General features: G+C 52.7%; 2 protein-coding genes across 9 annotated transcripts in view; one reads left to right on the forward strand and one right to left on the reverse strand.

Moving 5' to 3' along the window:
- The window catches only part of Gpr161 (G protein-coupled receptor 161), a 31,412-nt gene extending 22,971 nt beyond the window's left edge, over positions 1-8,441 (forward strand). For 2 of the 3 annotated variants that reach the window (XM_046429983.2, XM_046429985.2), the window contains exons 5-7: positions 2,693-2,797; positions 3,798-3,917; positions 5,619-8,441. In XM_046429983.2, coding sequence (XP_046285939.1) covers positions 2,693-2,797; positions 3,798-3,917; positions 5,619-5,884 — 491 coding nt within the window. In that variant the 3' untranslated portion in view covers positions 5,885-8,441. Of the gene's footprint in view, positions 1-2,692; positions 2,798-2,958; positions 3,195-3,797; positions 3,918-5,618 lie in introns of those variants that run through there. The other variant, XM_046429987.2, reaches the window with a different exon arrangement.
- Positions 8,442-13,841: 5,400 nt separating this feature from the next.
- The window catches only part of Dcaf6 (DDB1 and CUL4 associated factor 6), a 111,419-nt gene continuing 109,093 nt past the window's right edge, over positions 13,842-16,167 (reverse strand). For all 6 annotated transcript variants that reach the window (XM_046429978.2, XM_046429976.2, XM_046429981.2 and 3 more), the window contains one exon: positions 13,842-14,244. In XM_046429978.2, coding sequence (XP_046285934.1) covers positions 14,180-14,244 — 65 coding nt within the window. In that variant the 3' untranslated portion in view covers positions 13,842-14,179. The remainder of the gene's footprint in view (positions 14,245-16,167) is intronic.

Raw genomic sequence — 16,167 nt, forward strand, 5'->3', positions numbered from 1 at the left:
AGGCAGAAGCCCATTCCGCAGTGCCCCGAGTCCCCGCTGACCGGAAGGCCTCACGTGACAGCGACCCCTCAGCTGCAGGTCTCAGCCACCATCAGTGGGTTCAGAGTCTCTCATTTCTGTTTGTCTGGAGTGGAAGCTTTCCGTGGGGTACCATCTGCCACGGGGCCACCAGACCTTCTGCTTGTGGGGTCACCGGCATGTTCCCACTGGCATCCTACCTAGCAGCTGAGGTGTCTGGGCCTCCTGGAGGTTGTGGCAATGCACCTCATGGTGGTGGGGGGGTCAACCTGAGTGGACCTTGGCTTCAAGTGATGAAAGGTGTGCCCCATGCCAACATTGGCCTTAGGCTCTAACCCCAAGTCCAAAGCTGGCAGGCAGAGGGAGGAGGGGCCTTTGGGAGAGCAGGCAGCCCTTCCGCCTGCAGCGCCAGGCCTTGGGAGCACGGCCGGACACAGGTGCCCTCACCTGGGGCTGCGCTCTGGGCTCCTGTGGCTGCAGACAGAGCCTCCCGCTGGCCTCCTGAGAAGGAGGCTGCTGCCTCCCATCAGGCCCTTTGAGGTGCCAAGGCTGAGGGGAGGCGAGGGAGCCCTTGAACTTGCCCCTTTGCTATTCTGAGTAGCTTCCGGGAGGCACCTTTGGGTTCTTGGTTCCTGCAGGTGCCTGCTTCACCCTGGAATCCTGTCGTGGTTTCAGTTCTAAAAGGATCAGTGGCTTCTACCCACCACGTGCTCCTGGGAGCCGCAAGCCCAGGGCCTGTCCCACTGTGCTGCTTTTTTAGGGGTTGGATTGGGCCCCAGAGATGTGTCGTTCCTTGGGGAACGTTGCAGGGTGCCTGGACTTTCCGGCGGGAAGTGCTGGGTAAGCAGCCATGCCACCTGGTGCCCAGCCACAGTGGTCTGGCACAGACGGTCCTCCCACTGGTGGACGCTGAGACATGTTCCAGGCATTTGCCACGGCCTCAGAGATGGTGTCCAAACCCATGTGGCGTCCACCCCCACAGCTGGCAGGGGCCCTGCGGTGCTGCTCTCCACACCAGGCCTCCTGTTGAACACAGCCATGATCTGCACCCAGACCTGGGGGAGTGGCCAGGTGCAGGGAGGTGCTGGGTGTCCTCTGGCCCCAGCCTGTAACCAACACCCAACAGTGGGGAAAGCAAAGGTGCATCTTCTTGTGGGGTTCCCAGAGGTGATGAAAACAAAGTTCTGAGGGAAGCTTGCTGGGACTGCCATTCCTTTGCCACCACCATTTCCTCCCTGGCTCCAGGGAAGAAAGGAAATAGTACATTCTGTCACTTTGTACCCTCAGAAGCACGAGGAAGAAATCAAAGATTGAGGTCTTCTACTGGGAGTGTATGGTAGAATACAAGAGCGTCTTTAAGGTAGATCATTGTCTTAGACCATTTTCTGCTGCTGTGACAAAACACCTGAGGTCAGATAGTTTATAATGGACAAGGATGATTCTGGAGTCTGGGAAGCCCAGGAGCATGGTGTCATTGGGCAAGGGTCTCTGTGCCATGTCATATCGCGGCGGGAGATGGAACAGCAAGAGCAAGTTGAGGCCAGACTCACTTTGACACCACGCCCACTCTCGAGGTCACGCACCAGCCTCTAGAATAATGAGGTTGACCCATTCATCAGGCCCCACCTCCCAACGCGGCTGCCCTGGGGATGACGTTTCCAACCCGAGCTTTGGGGACCCATGCCAGCCACGCAGTCGTCACATCTGCTGGGCAGGTCTTCCTGGGGCATCTCAGGAGTTTTGCGTTTGTCTTCTGTTTTAATTTCTCAGAGCTTTTGGGGCCTGTGGTCCTTTTCCGGGAGCTCCGGCCTCGGGTCTTAGGGATTCTTTATTTTCGCTCAATGGGGTCCCCATGGTGGCTTTTTCCTTAAGCTCTTTGCACAGTCTCCCCAGGCCCCCCGTCCCCCATCTTCCTGCTGGTGCCTTTCCCAGCTGCTGCTGGTACTTGCCAGACCCTTAACGTCCAGCACCGCAGCCTGGGCAGGCGGCTGGGAAGCCATGCAGGCCCGCCCCGCAGGCTCTTCGGCCTGGCCCTGGTCCTTCTGGGCAGGTGATGGGCAGCTCTTGCTCTCCATCTCCAGGGCTTCTAGCTTCTCCCGGGGAGGGGTTCTCGGTCCGCCCTCCTGGCAGGTCCAGTGGGACGAGGCCGGGGCTGCCGAGTGTGACTTCTCACTCCCGGCGTCCCCCGTGTCAGCCCACCCTCGCCGTGCGTGCCCACGTCTCCCACCTCTGCCAGCCCTGGGGGTCGGGCAGCGAGGCTGAGGGCCGAGAGGCCGAGGGCCCAGCTTGGCCTGCCTGCAGCAGCACCTGGCCTCCGGTGCCCACGCCTGCTGGCCCTGCCCTGCCGGCCTCGGTCCCCTTCCCTGGCCGAGTCCCATCCTTATGCGTGTTTCCAGCTCCCAGCATCCTCTCCTCCTTTGTATTTGAGCAGGATTTCGGGAGGGGGACCCGGGGTCTGGCCTCCAGGCTGACTGCTACCTCAGGTGCCCCCACCCGCCTCACTGCCCGGGCTCCCCGTGGAGACCCGAGGCCTGCCCCAGTGGGATGGGCAGGGGGACGGAGGGCAGCAGAGGTCTCCTCCAGGGCACAGAGTGAGTTTTGCCAGGGAGGCCGGGCAGAGGGGAGTGGGGGTCAGCCCCTGGTCACCGTGTCACACACCCATGTTGCTTTTCAGACCTGGGCCTGTCCCCACACCTCACGGCACTCATGGCAGGAGGCCAGCCCCTGGGACACAGCAGCAGCACGGGCGACACTGGCTTCAGCTGCTCCCGGGACTCGGGTAAGCTTGCCGGCTGGGCCTTCTGCCGCTGTGCCCTGCTGCCCTGTGAGAAGGCAGCTCTGGGCCGCTCTCCTGCACGGGGTGGCTCTGTGGTCGAAAGTGTCTGAGAAGTTGATTCAAAAGTAATTTGTTATTCTAATTATAATAACCTCTGACCCGAGGTCCTGGAGTCCACCTGCTGGCCTTGTCTCCCGCTGGCCCTGGGCAAGCTGCTTCGTCTCATGCACCCGAGGGCCCCCACTTGGCAAAGGGGGGCAGAAGCCCCTGTATCAGAGGGCGTCTGTCCCTGGCATAGAGGAAGCCCCCGGCGAGCTGTGGCCTTGTCATTGTGGTCCACCACGCCTGCTGCCTGGGAGAAGCACCTCCCAAGCCCACCCAGTCTCGCTGAGCCCCTCCCTGCCCACTGGGCCCGCACCGTGAGCCCGTTCTGGGACTGTGGGCCTGGGTGAGCACCCCACCCCCCCGAGGCTGCCAGGGTCTCCACGGGGCCAATTCATGGCTCCACGCTGCTGAAGAAGCAGGGCACTGGCCACACCTGTCACCCGTCCTGCTGGGGCGTGAAGGCGGCAGTGCCCAGCTCAAGCAGTGGCCTGGGCAGGGGTGTTCCACTGGCCGCTCCAAAAAATCCTTTGTTTTTCGTTTTGATTCCCTAAGAACTTCAAGCTCCCAGGTCTCCGTGGGCACATGGCACTGAAGGGGTCACCCAGAAGACCCTCTCCCCCAGCCCTGCCCGCCTGCCCCTCCTAGTCTGGCAGCACCCGTGCGGGTGGCTCATAGCCCACTGCCCAGGGGGGATACCGGGCGGCTTCTGTGTATGGAGGCCGCTCCCTGCTGTGTGCGGACCCCAGAGTGTAGTGACGGCTGGGGCGGTTCGGGGAGGTGCTGCAGGGCAGTTAGCTGCCCCTGGCCAGGGTTTGAAGGAAGGGAGAGGGCCGAGGGGTGTTGGGAGGGAGGGGACCTGGCGTTGCTATCAGACTGCACAGTCCACCCTCCGCCTCAGGGACAGACGTGATGCTGCTGGAAGACTGTGCGTCTGAGGACACCCCGCCCGCCCACTGCACCTGCCCGCCCAAGAGGAGGAGCTCGGTGACATTTGAGGATGAAGTGGAGCAAATCAAAGGTGGGTCTCTGTGACGGATTGCTTCAAGAAAACAGCGGGGGAAAGGAGGATCTGGGGGAGACGGCTTGGCCGAGCCCTGCCTGCCCCAGACACCCCCCCCCCCGACTCCCAGCCCTGCTGCTCTCACTGGAGTCCGCAGGCTCCTAGCTCAGAGCAAGCGGCATCTAAGCCGGGGAAAGCAGCTGCCCAGCTGCCCGCACACCGCCCAGGCCCTGGTTCCCTCTCCTTCCTCGTGGGCGATGTGCGATTAGGAACGTGGACCTGGCCTCTGAGCCACAGCTCCTTCCAGTTGGCCAGCGAGTAGAAGCCACAGCTGCCCCTAAGCTGAGGTGGGCGCTGCAGCCCCTCCCTCCATCTCCCGCTCCACCTGTTCTGAGCACCCTGCCCCTGCTGCTCTGGGCCTCGGGGTGCAGCCTGCCGAGTCCAGGGACCACAACAGAGCCACCCAGCTGCCCACAGATTTCAGACTCTGTTCCCTGAACCCAAGGGCAGGCAGCAGCCGCGTGGCTGGGAGGTGGATGTGGTGGAGGGCCAGGGTTTTAAGTCTCCAGAATGGTGAATGCAAACATGAGGACAGGCCCAGCAGAGTCTGTAGCCATCATTCATTTCTTCTACTTTCTCTCTACAAAATTAATGTCCTGCTGAATTCAGAGTGAACACAGAGGTGGTGATGCACGGCAGGGGGAAGAGACCGAGTCATCCACTTCACAGACAGAGTCGAGAATGGAGCGTGGACCAGCAGCCCCCCAGGCTTCATAATTATTATTTTTACAGAAATGACTATCCCACACAGGGCCACCTGTCCCTTCACACCTGCGTCCTGGGAGGGCAGCCCTGAAAGCACCTTTTTGTAGGCCTGAAAGAGAAGGCACTGGCAGGGTGCCACCCCTGCCCCGTGAGAGGCAGAGCAGGGAGGCCAGTCCTCTCCTGTCTGCCCTCCTGGAGAGTGGCATGTAAGCTGGGCATATGGCCCACGCCTGGAGTCCCCGCCACTCAGGAGGCTGACTTAGGCTGAGGCAGGAGAATGGGAAGTTCAAGGCCAGCTCAGCAACTCAATGAGCACTTGAGACCTTGTCTCAAAAGAAAGATTAGTGGATGTGGCTCAGTGGTGGAGCCCCTGAGTGTGATCCAGTGCTGACCCAAAAGGCAGGGGGTGAGTAGGTTGCTGCTCCTTAGGAAATGAGAAAGGCAGTGCGTCTGTGATGTAGGGCCAGGGTGTGACGTGAGGAGCGGCCTCCCTGTCCTCTTCGTGTCGGTCGCCAGCGGTCCCGATCCTGGTAGGGTTCCTTAACATCTCTCCACCCTGAGGTCCCATGACTTAGGAAGCTCTAGCAATGTGGAGAGGAGAGAGCTGGCATCTGGGTCTGTGGTGGTTGCAGCCACGGATGGTACCCGAAGCTGGGGATCCGGAAGAGCAGAGAACTCTTCCCAGACGGCTGAGCACCTCGAAAGGAACTCACTTGTACTGCAGAGACCCTAGGAAGTAAGCGCCCTCCTCTGTGCAGATGAGGAACCAAGGCCAGACTCAGTAACTTCCGAGAGTTTCTGGGTAGCAGGTTGGGAGTCCAGGATTGTAGCTGGGGAGTCTGGCGTCTGCCACCGCAGTGTGCCTCCCCTCCCAGGGCAGGGCAGCTGCGGCCGCCTCTGCAGCGCAGCCATTGGTCCTGGCCCTCTGCTAACTTCTCTCTGCCCTCTCCCCAGAAGCTGCCCGGAACTCTGTCCTCCATGTGAAAGCCGAAGTACACAAGTCCTTGGACAGCTATGCAGCCAGCTTGGCTAGAGCCATTGAGGCTGAGGCCAAAATCAACTTATTTGGGGAGGAGGCTTTGCCGGGTGTCTTATTTTCAGCACGAACTGTCCCAGGGGCTGGTCCCGGGGGTCGCCGAGGCAGCAGGGCTCTTGCGAGTCAGCGGCTGCAGCTGCAGAGCATTGAAGAGGGGAACATTTTAGCTGCAGAAGAGAGATGAGGGCCCCAGGAAGGGCTGGGCTGGATGGAGCCAGGGGTGCTGGCCTTCACGGAGTCCCCGGCCATCTGTGCCAGGGCCTGGGACATGTCATCACGCTCAGGGAAGGAAGCACCTGGTGTGCAGCCGCGGAGGGACTGAAAACGATGGCACCGGTCTGTGACTTCAGTATCTGCTGTGAGATGCGTGTCGGCTGCTTCTAGGTCCCAGTGACAGAACCAGAGGCATCTGAAGCACCCAGGGCGGATGGAGGTGTGGCCCGCAGGAGGAGCAGGGACTTGGAGGAGACCACTGCACGGACCCTTTTCTCTTCTTCACAACCTGTACCAGGAGTCCAGCCGCACACTGTCCCCGACGCCTTGGGCAGAGGCGGCCCAGTGTGGCTGAGCGCAGCAAGGCACTCCCTCACCTGCAGCTTGCCCTGGGCGCTGTGGGCTCCAGGCAGGCATCACGGGGCAGCCACAGGTACCCAATAGTCCACGGGGAGCATCCAGGAGCAGGGATCTGGTTAGGACCTGGCCCACAGGCTGCCAGGACACCCTCCCCCTCCCCACTGGCAGATTCTTTGGTATTTCAAAAGAAGGGAGAAACCACTATAAATAAGACAGAAAAGGCAGGTGCCAAGTGTTCCACTTCCAGAATTTAACAACAAACACATCTGGTGAGGACAGGTCAGTGCGTCACCAAGACTGACTAGGGTTGTGGCACCAAGCCAAGTCAAGAAGCGGACACTGTTAGTAGGAGGGCAGTTTCTGCTGGTCCTGTCTAAGTGCCCTGTGAGAAGGGCTGGCCTTGGGGCCACACTGCTACTCCTGGGAGCAAGTTCCTGTTACTGTGGCCCGGGGGCAGCACAGGATAGAAGGCACTGGACCTGGACTAAGCAATTCGAGTCCTGGGCCCGGCTCTGCCTCGGTCCCCACATCATGGGACACCCTGTCGCCTCTCGACATCCTTTGTAAAATGGGAAAGGGGAGTGGGGAGTTGACCTGTGGTCTCCGAGATCATTTCTAGCTTCTGCTCTTCTATGATATCGCTGAATTGATAAATTAGATACAGGGAAAAAACCTTCGGAAGTGGAGCACAAGACCAGAACTGGAACACCTGGGTGTAGCTCCTGATGGGTGTGAAGCACTGCCAGTCCGCCCTGGCCATGGCCTGTGTGGCTTGCTGTTTGGAGCACAGCCCTGATGGAGTGCCCAGCACCAAGAGTGAGGGAGGAGGAGGGTGTGGCCCCAGAGGTGGAGGCACAGTGGTGAGGTGTCTCTATGGCCAGGTTCCTCTCTTCCTGTTGATTTGCAACAGCCCTTGGAGTGTGGGCTTGTAGTTGCTGTGGTGAACCCCTCCTGTGCTGCCCTTCAGCCTGGTGATCACCTAAGCCAAGTTCAGGACTCTCCCTTGCCCTGGTCAGCAGGGGTACTTCCAGAACTTGCTGTGGATGACTTCCGAAGTGTGCCCCTTGGGAGTCTCACCATCCTCTGGAGAGGCAGCCTTTGCCGTGTGGCAGATACCAGTGGCTGGCTGGTCCCTGCCCTGCAGCTCACAGAAGACCTTCTATGAGGCCTAGGGCAGCCACCTCATAGTGCCTGACCTCAACAAGGCAGGTGCACAGGCTTCCACTGCTGGCCCACAGGCAGCCCACGCTCCCGCTGCCAGGTGGTGTCCGTTTTCTATGTATATCTGTGTGTATCCTGTCCTGTTTCAGAAGGGACCATATTCCTGATTAGTATGCACAGAGACAGAACAGGGCAGAACCTTACCTCTGGAATGAGTTCCTGTTTAGGGATTTTTGAGTGCAGTAAACTGGCTTGGGACCCAAGGGCTGAAGAAAGCTCCCCTGATTATGCTGCTCTAGGGAAAGAATGCAGACTCCAAGCCCCCATTGCTGACCACAGACCAGCTGGGATACAGTAGGATTTAGTCTGAATTATCCTAGAATAACTGCATCTCACAAAAGGATTCGCCTTCCTTACTGAGCGAGGTCCATTCATTTTACTCTTCTACTGGACACTGCACACCTGCTGTTTGTGAAGCACCAAGCTAGGTGCTAGGGGCAAGAACACTAGAGTATCTTCTCCCTAATTTTGGGAGAAATACCTGGGAGATGTGATTCTAATACAAGTCAAGTACTGATTCTAGAAACAGAGGTGGGTATTTCCAACCAGGAGTTATGAAGACCCCCCAAATTGGTGACAGTGCAGCTGTCTTGAAGGATGTCTGGTAACTAGAACCATATTCTGCAGTATTCAGAAATTCAGATTTGCTCGGTTGACCTAGAGGGATGTGTGTGCGGGCACCAGGGGGCAAGAACATTCTACAGTCCCCAAGCATTTTGGAGAACACTGCTTTTGCAGCTCAGAACCCCCAGCTAAACCCACACTCATACGTGGTGAACCCACGGACAGTGCAGGTGGGACATCTGGCCACTTTTATTTAAAAACCTCAGTCCTGGCAGGGGTGTAGCTCAAGGGTAGAGTGCTTGTCTACCATGCATGAGAGTCCTGGGTTCAATCCTCAGGACCACGAAAAAACATAACACAACAAAAATAAAAATCCAGACCCACATCTTCTGGCTTTGTTGAAAGGGGAAAACTTGTGGGGCTTTTGCAAGTCTTTGCTTGTTTCACTGAGATTTACACCTGGCTCCGCCCTGTGCTGCTCTGGATGCCAGCGGTGGGGGCTGCTGTGGCCCAGGAGGCACAGGGTCCCACGCGGAGGAACCCAGCTCAGCACCTGGCCCTTTCCCTGGCCACACGAAGAAGAGCTCGGGTCCTGAGACGCTAGGTGGCAGCAGCATGGCTGAGAAGGAGGGGACTGTGGCTGAGGGCCACCCTGCTTTGATCCTCCCCGCCCACTGTTCCCATTCATTTAGTTACCACCTCTGCTCAGCTGTGTGACCCTAAGCTAATCACAGCTCCTGGAGCAGTGGGTGGAGAGTCAAGACAGGACCACCTAATGCTCAGGTTCCTTGATTCTCATTTGCAGAGCTGCTTGGGGTCTTTCTGCAAAGAATCAAACCACCATTGACACTAATTCAATATTTGCAAAAGGCCAACAGGAGAGGGAGCAACAGTGCACCGACGAGGGAGGTACTGAGGGCTGTGCGCTCTGACAGCCTGCCTGAGAAGCCGGATGCTGGGGTTCTGTGGTGTGCTCAGGCTGCCGCCTCGTGGCTGGGTCTTCTGGGCAAGCTGCTTGGTTTCTTGTGCAAAGTTCTGGAATCTGTTTCTGTGTGAGACACAAGAGTTTAGGGAGGAGTCCCTCACAGGGATGACAGGAACGTGGGCAAAGCACCCAGGGAGGGCCTAGGCTGCCAGAGAGCAGGGCCAGTGGCTTTTCTCCTCAGGAGCTGCCCCGAGCAGGTTGGATCGTTCCTTTTACAGGGGTCTCCGTGGCAAAAAAGTGAGAAGTTGTTGAAAAGATAACTTTATCCTAGAATGGAGGTGCTGACAGCTGTCATTTGCTGAACAGCACAAAAGGACTGTGAGGAAGGGGACGGCAACAGGGAGGTAGGGAGGGAGCGCTGAGTAGCACCAGGAGCCAAGGAGTCTGAGGGAGCAGGAGCCTCTACTAGAAACGCCCTTCCCCCATGCGAATGGCTCTTTGCAAAGACAACGTGCTTCTGTATCGCCCCGAATGATCATGAGAGAGGATGAGTCCCAAATCATGATCGTAATTCATACAGAGCAGGGGCATCCTCTCTGGGAAGTGCTCCTCAGGAGGTGAGGACAGCTCTCCCCAGCAGTGACAGTGCTTGATGGATTGTGGCTCTTTGGTCACAGCACCCAGAGCTCCAGGCCTCTGAGGGAGGAGGCAGAGACAGGCGTCCGTCCATGCACTATCTGCAGTGAACACAGAACCCACAGGGAAGAGAGAGGAAGTCAGTCTCAGCCTGATGCTTGGAAAAATGGCCATGACTAGCCATAAATGAGGATGGGAAGGGCAGACCAGCGCCATCCTTATGGTCAGAGAGAAGACAAACAATCCAGGAAGGCCCAAGAAAACTGCCTGAGGTCTCACAAGAGTTAAGCCAGAAGCAGGGCCAAACTCCAGGTCTTCTCCACAAAGAGAGGGAGTCTTCTCTTTGTAGCCCAGAGGATGGGTGCAGTGATAGCCGCCTGCAATCCCAGTGGCTAGGGAGGCTGAGGGAGGAGGGCCACCCTTTCAAAAGGACTGGGGATGTTGCTCAGTGGTTAAGCACCCCTGGGTTCAATCCCTGGTACCAAAACAAAAAACAGTCACTGTTATCAGAACAGGTCAGAGGCTTTGTAAGGTAGGCAGAAAGAACTACCATCAACCAAAGGGCATGGGAGGTGTTAATATCTGCAGCCTGACCTCAAAAACTGAAGACACAAGGAAAGCAATTAAATTTGTTGAGAAGAATTCAAAGCACAAACCCAAATCTGCACAAGATTACCAGGAACACAGTTTTGGCCAGTGTTCCTTTTATAAGGATATAATCCACATAGCTGTGTTCATTTCCTTCAGAGGCATTTCCTGAGCAGTATCAATAGCTTAGGAATGGGTACACTCCTCCTTTCCTCCACACCACCATTCTGAGATGCCGTGAACCAATGCCAATCACCCCAACTCCTGGCAGTCAAGACGCACCGAGCGCAGCGCAGGCTGTGCCTGTCCATCAGTGTCGTGCACATGCCCAAGGGACAGTCCTGCGCTGTGTTCTGACAATGGACACCTGAATGCACTGGGTGTTAAAAACTGCACTACAAACAAAAACCCCAATCCTGAAATATATTTAACTTGAATTTTTGGGATTTTTTTTTGAAGAAAAATGTTTAGGATTATAATCAATATTTATAAATGTTATTTAGAATAGGTTTGTCTGATTAAATGTGTTTCGGGTACATGTATAGTGGCAGAAATTGTGACTCTGTACTGGGACTTGGGCCTGTGGATGATTCTGGGTGCCTCTCCCCTCCCTGTTTTTGCAGTCCTGTTCCTATCTCGAGCCTCCCCCGAGGGAGAGGACTCCGGGGCAGACTCAACAGGTATATCCATTCATGCATTTTCATAACTCCCCATGGCAATTACATTCATGGAATATCATTAAATGAATAATTCTCAGCATGCCACAAAAAACACTCTTAAGCCCAAAGTTTTAAAAGGAGATTTAATGAACATCAGTGGTTTATTATTTATCCATCAATCAAGATATGTATTCTCTGTCCCATAAGCAAAGTCAAAGAGGGTGAGAGGCAGATCATATCATTGAGATGTAGCAACAAAACCCACCACTTTTGCCTGACCCTACCTGTCACCACTGAAGCCACCTTCTGTTTCCTGAGGGAGCCCCAGGGTCCAGCCTCGCTCCTTGGGGCCCAGCCTTGCTCCCTGGGCCCTGAATCTTGATGTGGCTGGCACCTGCTCCCTTTGCCTCTATGGAACGCTTCCTCTCACTGCTGCCTCACTACATGTCTTGCCCCGATCCTGAGTCACAGAGCGTCTGTCGTTTCCCTATGGACAGAGGTCCTAATTCCTCTGACAAGTTAAAAAAAAATTTTCAGAGCAGTTTCAGGTTCACAGGAGAACTGTGCAAAGCAGTCCTGTACCTCCTGCCCTCCCCCAGCCACAGCCTCCCCATCAGCGCCTGTGCAGGTGGAGAAAAGCCACTTGACCTTCTTCTGTTACCTTTCCTGCTCCCCGACCCTCCTGAGTCCTCCAGTAGCCTCTGTCCTCTTGATTTCCCTACACCCTCTACAGCATATCCATGTTACTGCTTTATCAGTGAAAGAAGTGACATCTTCTGTGTGCTGTGTTCCTAAAACATCCCCTGTGACATGGGATGGAGGGTGTATAATCACCCCTGCTTCAGAGAAGAGGAACCAAAAACCCAAAGAAAACAGGGCACAGAAGTAGCTGAGAACCAGAAACCAAAACCATGGCACCCTCCAGGAATCGTGGCGTCATTAACCTGTTTGCTAAGGCTCTGACCCTTCGCCATGCTGAACAACACAGACACACCTCTGTGGCTTTGTCCACCAAGTGCCAGATGGTGAAGCCATTTCCCTTGCTTCACAAAGCTAACCATCTCCTTTTGGCAGGTGGCGGCTCTCAGCTTGTGCCACTTAGGGGGAGGAGAGGTCTCTGATGCTCCATGCAGGAGAGAGGCTCTCCTTGGCCATATAGTGAAGCTGTTCATGGCCCAGCTGAAGACAGGTTATGTCTCGGTCCCTTTTTTCCCAGGATATTTAGATTTCTGAAAATAAAAGGTATATTTAAACTACCGCTAATTAAATGGAAGTATTACTTTTTTTTTAAGAGAGAGCACATGCGCGCGCCAGAGAGAGAGAGAGAGAAATTTTTTAATATTTATTTTTCAGTTTTCAGTGGACACAATATCTTTGTTTGTATGTGGTGCTGAGGATCGAACCCTGGCCGCACACATGCCAGGCGAGCGCGCTACTGCTTGAGCCACATCCCCAGCCCCGAGATGTATGCAGCCATCGAGGGTCTGGTTTCCACCTCCAGAGTAGAGTCAAGAGCAAGAGGTCAAGGCTGGTGCTGGCAGTGATGGATGAGGTCCGTGAATCTACAGCTCTGACCCTGACAACTCCATATTTCTTTCCCATGTCACGGCTATAATTTTGGCAGCACTGGGTGGCTAGTTCCAGGTGAGCAACAGTAATCCAAGCGTGTAATTTTATTTCTTCTCCAACTGTTGGCTGGTAAGGAACAGCTGCTAGTGGGAATCGTCACAGAGAGGCTGTGGGTTTGCTGCTCTCCTCTACAGGGAGATAGTTCCAAGAGCTCAGGCTGTAGTTTCAAGTTATCATCTTCTTAGAAAAGAAGAATCAACATGTTATCGCAGAAATCTGTAACAGCAATGCTGTGTGTGTGTGTGTGTGTATGTGTGTGTGTGTGTGTGAGAGAGAGAGAGAGAGAGAGAGAGACAGACAGACAGAGATACTGGTTTTGAAATTATCCTGTTGAACCAGTGAATAGTGGACAAACCACTCTACCGTACTTGATTTTCTGCCCCCAAGGACACAACAGATTGACGCCCCTCTCCCCACCTAGCAAGTCCAGCTTCTGAGAGGCTTTAGACATCAGGAAAGCAGCACAAAAAAGTCATAGATATATATGCTGTGCTCATTTAGATAATAACCAGAGTAGAGAAATTAGAAAGTATATAAAGAGAGAATAGTTTGGTATTAAGAAACGATTTTCCTTATTTTGTAAAAGGATTGAGGAGATGTGAGCATACAATTAGACTGAGGGAAAGACCAATAGAATAAATTTAGAAATGGGGAGGGAGGATGCCTGCAGGGTTAAGCCTACAGCAACAGTTTTGGGGCATAACCTCTAAGGTACAAAGGCCTAGGTGTAAACTATGTCAGTCCTGCTAGAGGGGAAGGGGACACTGGGTGCAGTGGCGCACACCTGTAATCCCAATGACTTGGAGGCTGAGGCAGGAACACTGCAAGTCTGAGGCAGGCTTAGCAAAACCCTATCTTAAAATAAAAAAATAGAAAGTTCTGGGGATATAGCTTAGTGATAAAGTTCTCCTGGCTTTTACCCCCAGTACCATCCTTCCCCTCAAAACAAAACAAAACAAAAACTCTGGATGGTCAACAGCTTACAGTGAAATCTGGAATTTGGAAACAGAGGTAAAAAACCAGAAACCAGCACCTTCAGAAGCAGCTTGTACCCATGTTGCTTCAGTGACTGAGTGCACCAGGCACCACTGATCATGGGAGGACGACCCACAGGCAAAGACCAAGGGCTTTGAAAAGAGAAGTGAAAAGCCTTTAGTGTGATTTTATCATCCCACTGAAGTAAAAAAGGAAAATGTTATTAAATTTAAAAAGAATAGAGAAAGTCCTTTTTCATTACAGAAAGATTAGAAAAGGCAGGTAACAGCAAGGCATTCAATAAAAACTCCATTTTAGGATGTCTTAAAACAACCAACTTCTTTAATTACAAAGCGACAAACATGCAAACGGCAAGTGTAGAAATTTATTTGACCCGCATTCTCCCTACAATGAAAAGGACCCTCGGCACTGTCCTGAGCCCCCTGCAGATCAGGGAGCGTATTGCACCTTGTCTTCCAGCACTCCTCACACACGGCAGAAAGCTGTAAAAACATTTTGTGTTTTGTTTTACGCACTCTCCCAAATTCATGCACACACTCACTCCAAACTAATGTTAGGTCATCCCCCCAAGGCGGAAAACTCCAAAAACCATAACCTTAAAATTGCACTAAAGTTCTGTAAAGAAAAAAATATAATGAATGTCTTATACAAATTCCAGAACATCCAAGTGCTTGCCAAATAGAGGTGGTTACTCCTCATCTTCATTTTCATTCTCCTGACCAGAGCCTTCTGATCTGTCACCCTCCGACCGGTCTGGAAAAAAACGGACAAGACAATCACATAAAGAAATGCTTTTAAGGGGCTGGGGTTATGGCTCAGTGGTAGAGCGCTCGTCTGGCACGTGCAAGGCCCTGGGTTTGATCCTCAGCACCACATAAAAATAAATAATAAAGTTAAAAAAAAAGTTTCCCAACTAAGATTAAAAAAAAAAAAAAGAAATGCTTTTAATATTAAAACTACAAATATTTTTCTACATAATTCAGAAAACATATGTAAAACCAGTTCACAACTGTATGTAGGTAAGTTTTTAATTTTGCCTCTGAAGGTAAACAAAGATACGGCACCATGAGACTAGGATACTTTTTTTTTTTTTTTTTTGGGTACTGGAGATTAAACCCAGGGGTGTTCTAACCCTGAACTACATCCACATCCCTTGTTACTTTTTATACTGAGACAGGGTTCTCCTTAAGCTGCTGAGGCTGGCCTCAAACTTGGGATCCTCCTGCTTCAGCCTCTGAAGTCGCTGGGATTACAGGCATGTGCCATGGCACCCAGCGTGGACATTCACAAGAAAGCATAAGTTTTACATATACAAAACACAAATATTAAAAAAAAACAAAAACAAAAAAAAAAAACAAAACTTGTACAGATCTTGATATATTTGAAAACCACCGCAATTGTGTAAAGCTCTTGGCCCTCGCCTGTCTCCTTGGGGGCATGCTTTGGCCTAACCCTTTACTGCGGATTCCCTGACTTGAAAGCAGTAGCATTTCCTCTTTACCCTGTTTCCCCATCTTCATCTGTTGTGTGGCAACTGAAGAAACTTGATGAAGCAGCCCACAGACTTTGAGATGGCTGATGCTGCCTGACAGCAGGTTATTGCCTCTGACATTACTGCTAGTACCATAAAAGAAAAAAGAAAGAGTTCTTTGACCTACTTGGTTGCTGGGTGAAAATCTTATTGTATGAGGGCAACAGTAAAAACGAGACCACAGGTAGGTGAATGGTTGCAAAGGCAGGTATCTTTTGGAGGAGAGTAGACATCATTTGCTGATGGAGCGATCTGTCAAATAACTATGAGTTCTATTTGATGATAGGTACTGAAAACCCACCACACAAACAATGGCTATTGAGATCTCCAAGGTCCACAGGTATAAAGGAGAAATATCAAGAGCTAATGTAAAATTTTACGTTAATATATTTAGACTCAATCTTAAAAACATGGAGAGGTAAAGAAGAATTTTAAGCAGGGGAGAAACCAGTCTGGATTCTAAAATATTCTAAGAGCTTAGAATGGTCCATACACACCATTACCTTTTTCCAAAGCTTCTCAAAGCTCTTAGAGGATGTTGGAACTGCCTTACATTTCAAGAAGTGGCCTAGAAGCCAGATGTGGTGGCATACATGATCCTAGCAATTTGGAAGGCTGAAATAGGAGTGTGTCAGTTTAAGGACAGCCCCAGAAACTTAACAAGACCATGTCTCAAAATTAAAAATGAGCTGGGCGCAGTGGCTCATACTTGTAATCCCCAGCAGCTTGGGAGGCTGAGACAGGAGGACTGCAAGTTCAAAGCCAGCCTCAGCAAAAGTGAGGTGCTAAGCAACTCAGTGAGACCCTGTTTCTGAATAAAATACAAAATAGGGCCGGCGATGTGGCTCAGTGGTCGAATGCCCCCCAGTTCAAACCCTGGTACCACCAAAAAAAAAAAAGGGGGGGGGGGTGCTGGGGATGTAGCTCAGTGATAAAATGCCACTACTTTCAATCCCCAGCACACACACACACACAAAAGGAAGTATCCTAGAAATTTTTAGTCAACTATTATTCATGAGAATAATTTTGTTTGTCTCTTTAAAATACAGAAGATCACACCCTACTCAGATAACATGAATCAGAATCTTTAGGGGATAGAATCACATTATTTGATTATTTATAGTTTTAAAAAGCCCCAGAGGTGA

This window comes from Marmota monax, unplaced genomic scaffold (assembly GCF_021218885.2).
Source record: "Marmota monax isolate L192 unplaced genomic scaffold, Marmota_monax_Labrador192_F-V1.1 WCK01_AAM20220418_F8-fsc00055, whole genome shotgun sequence".
NCBI classification, from domain to species: domain Eukaryota; kingdom Metazoa; phylum Chordata; class Mammalia; order Rodentia; family Sciuridae; genus Marmota; species Marmota monax.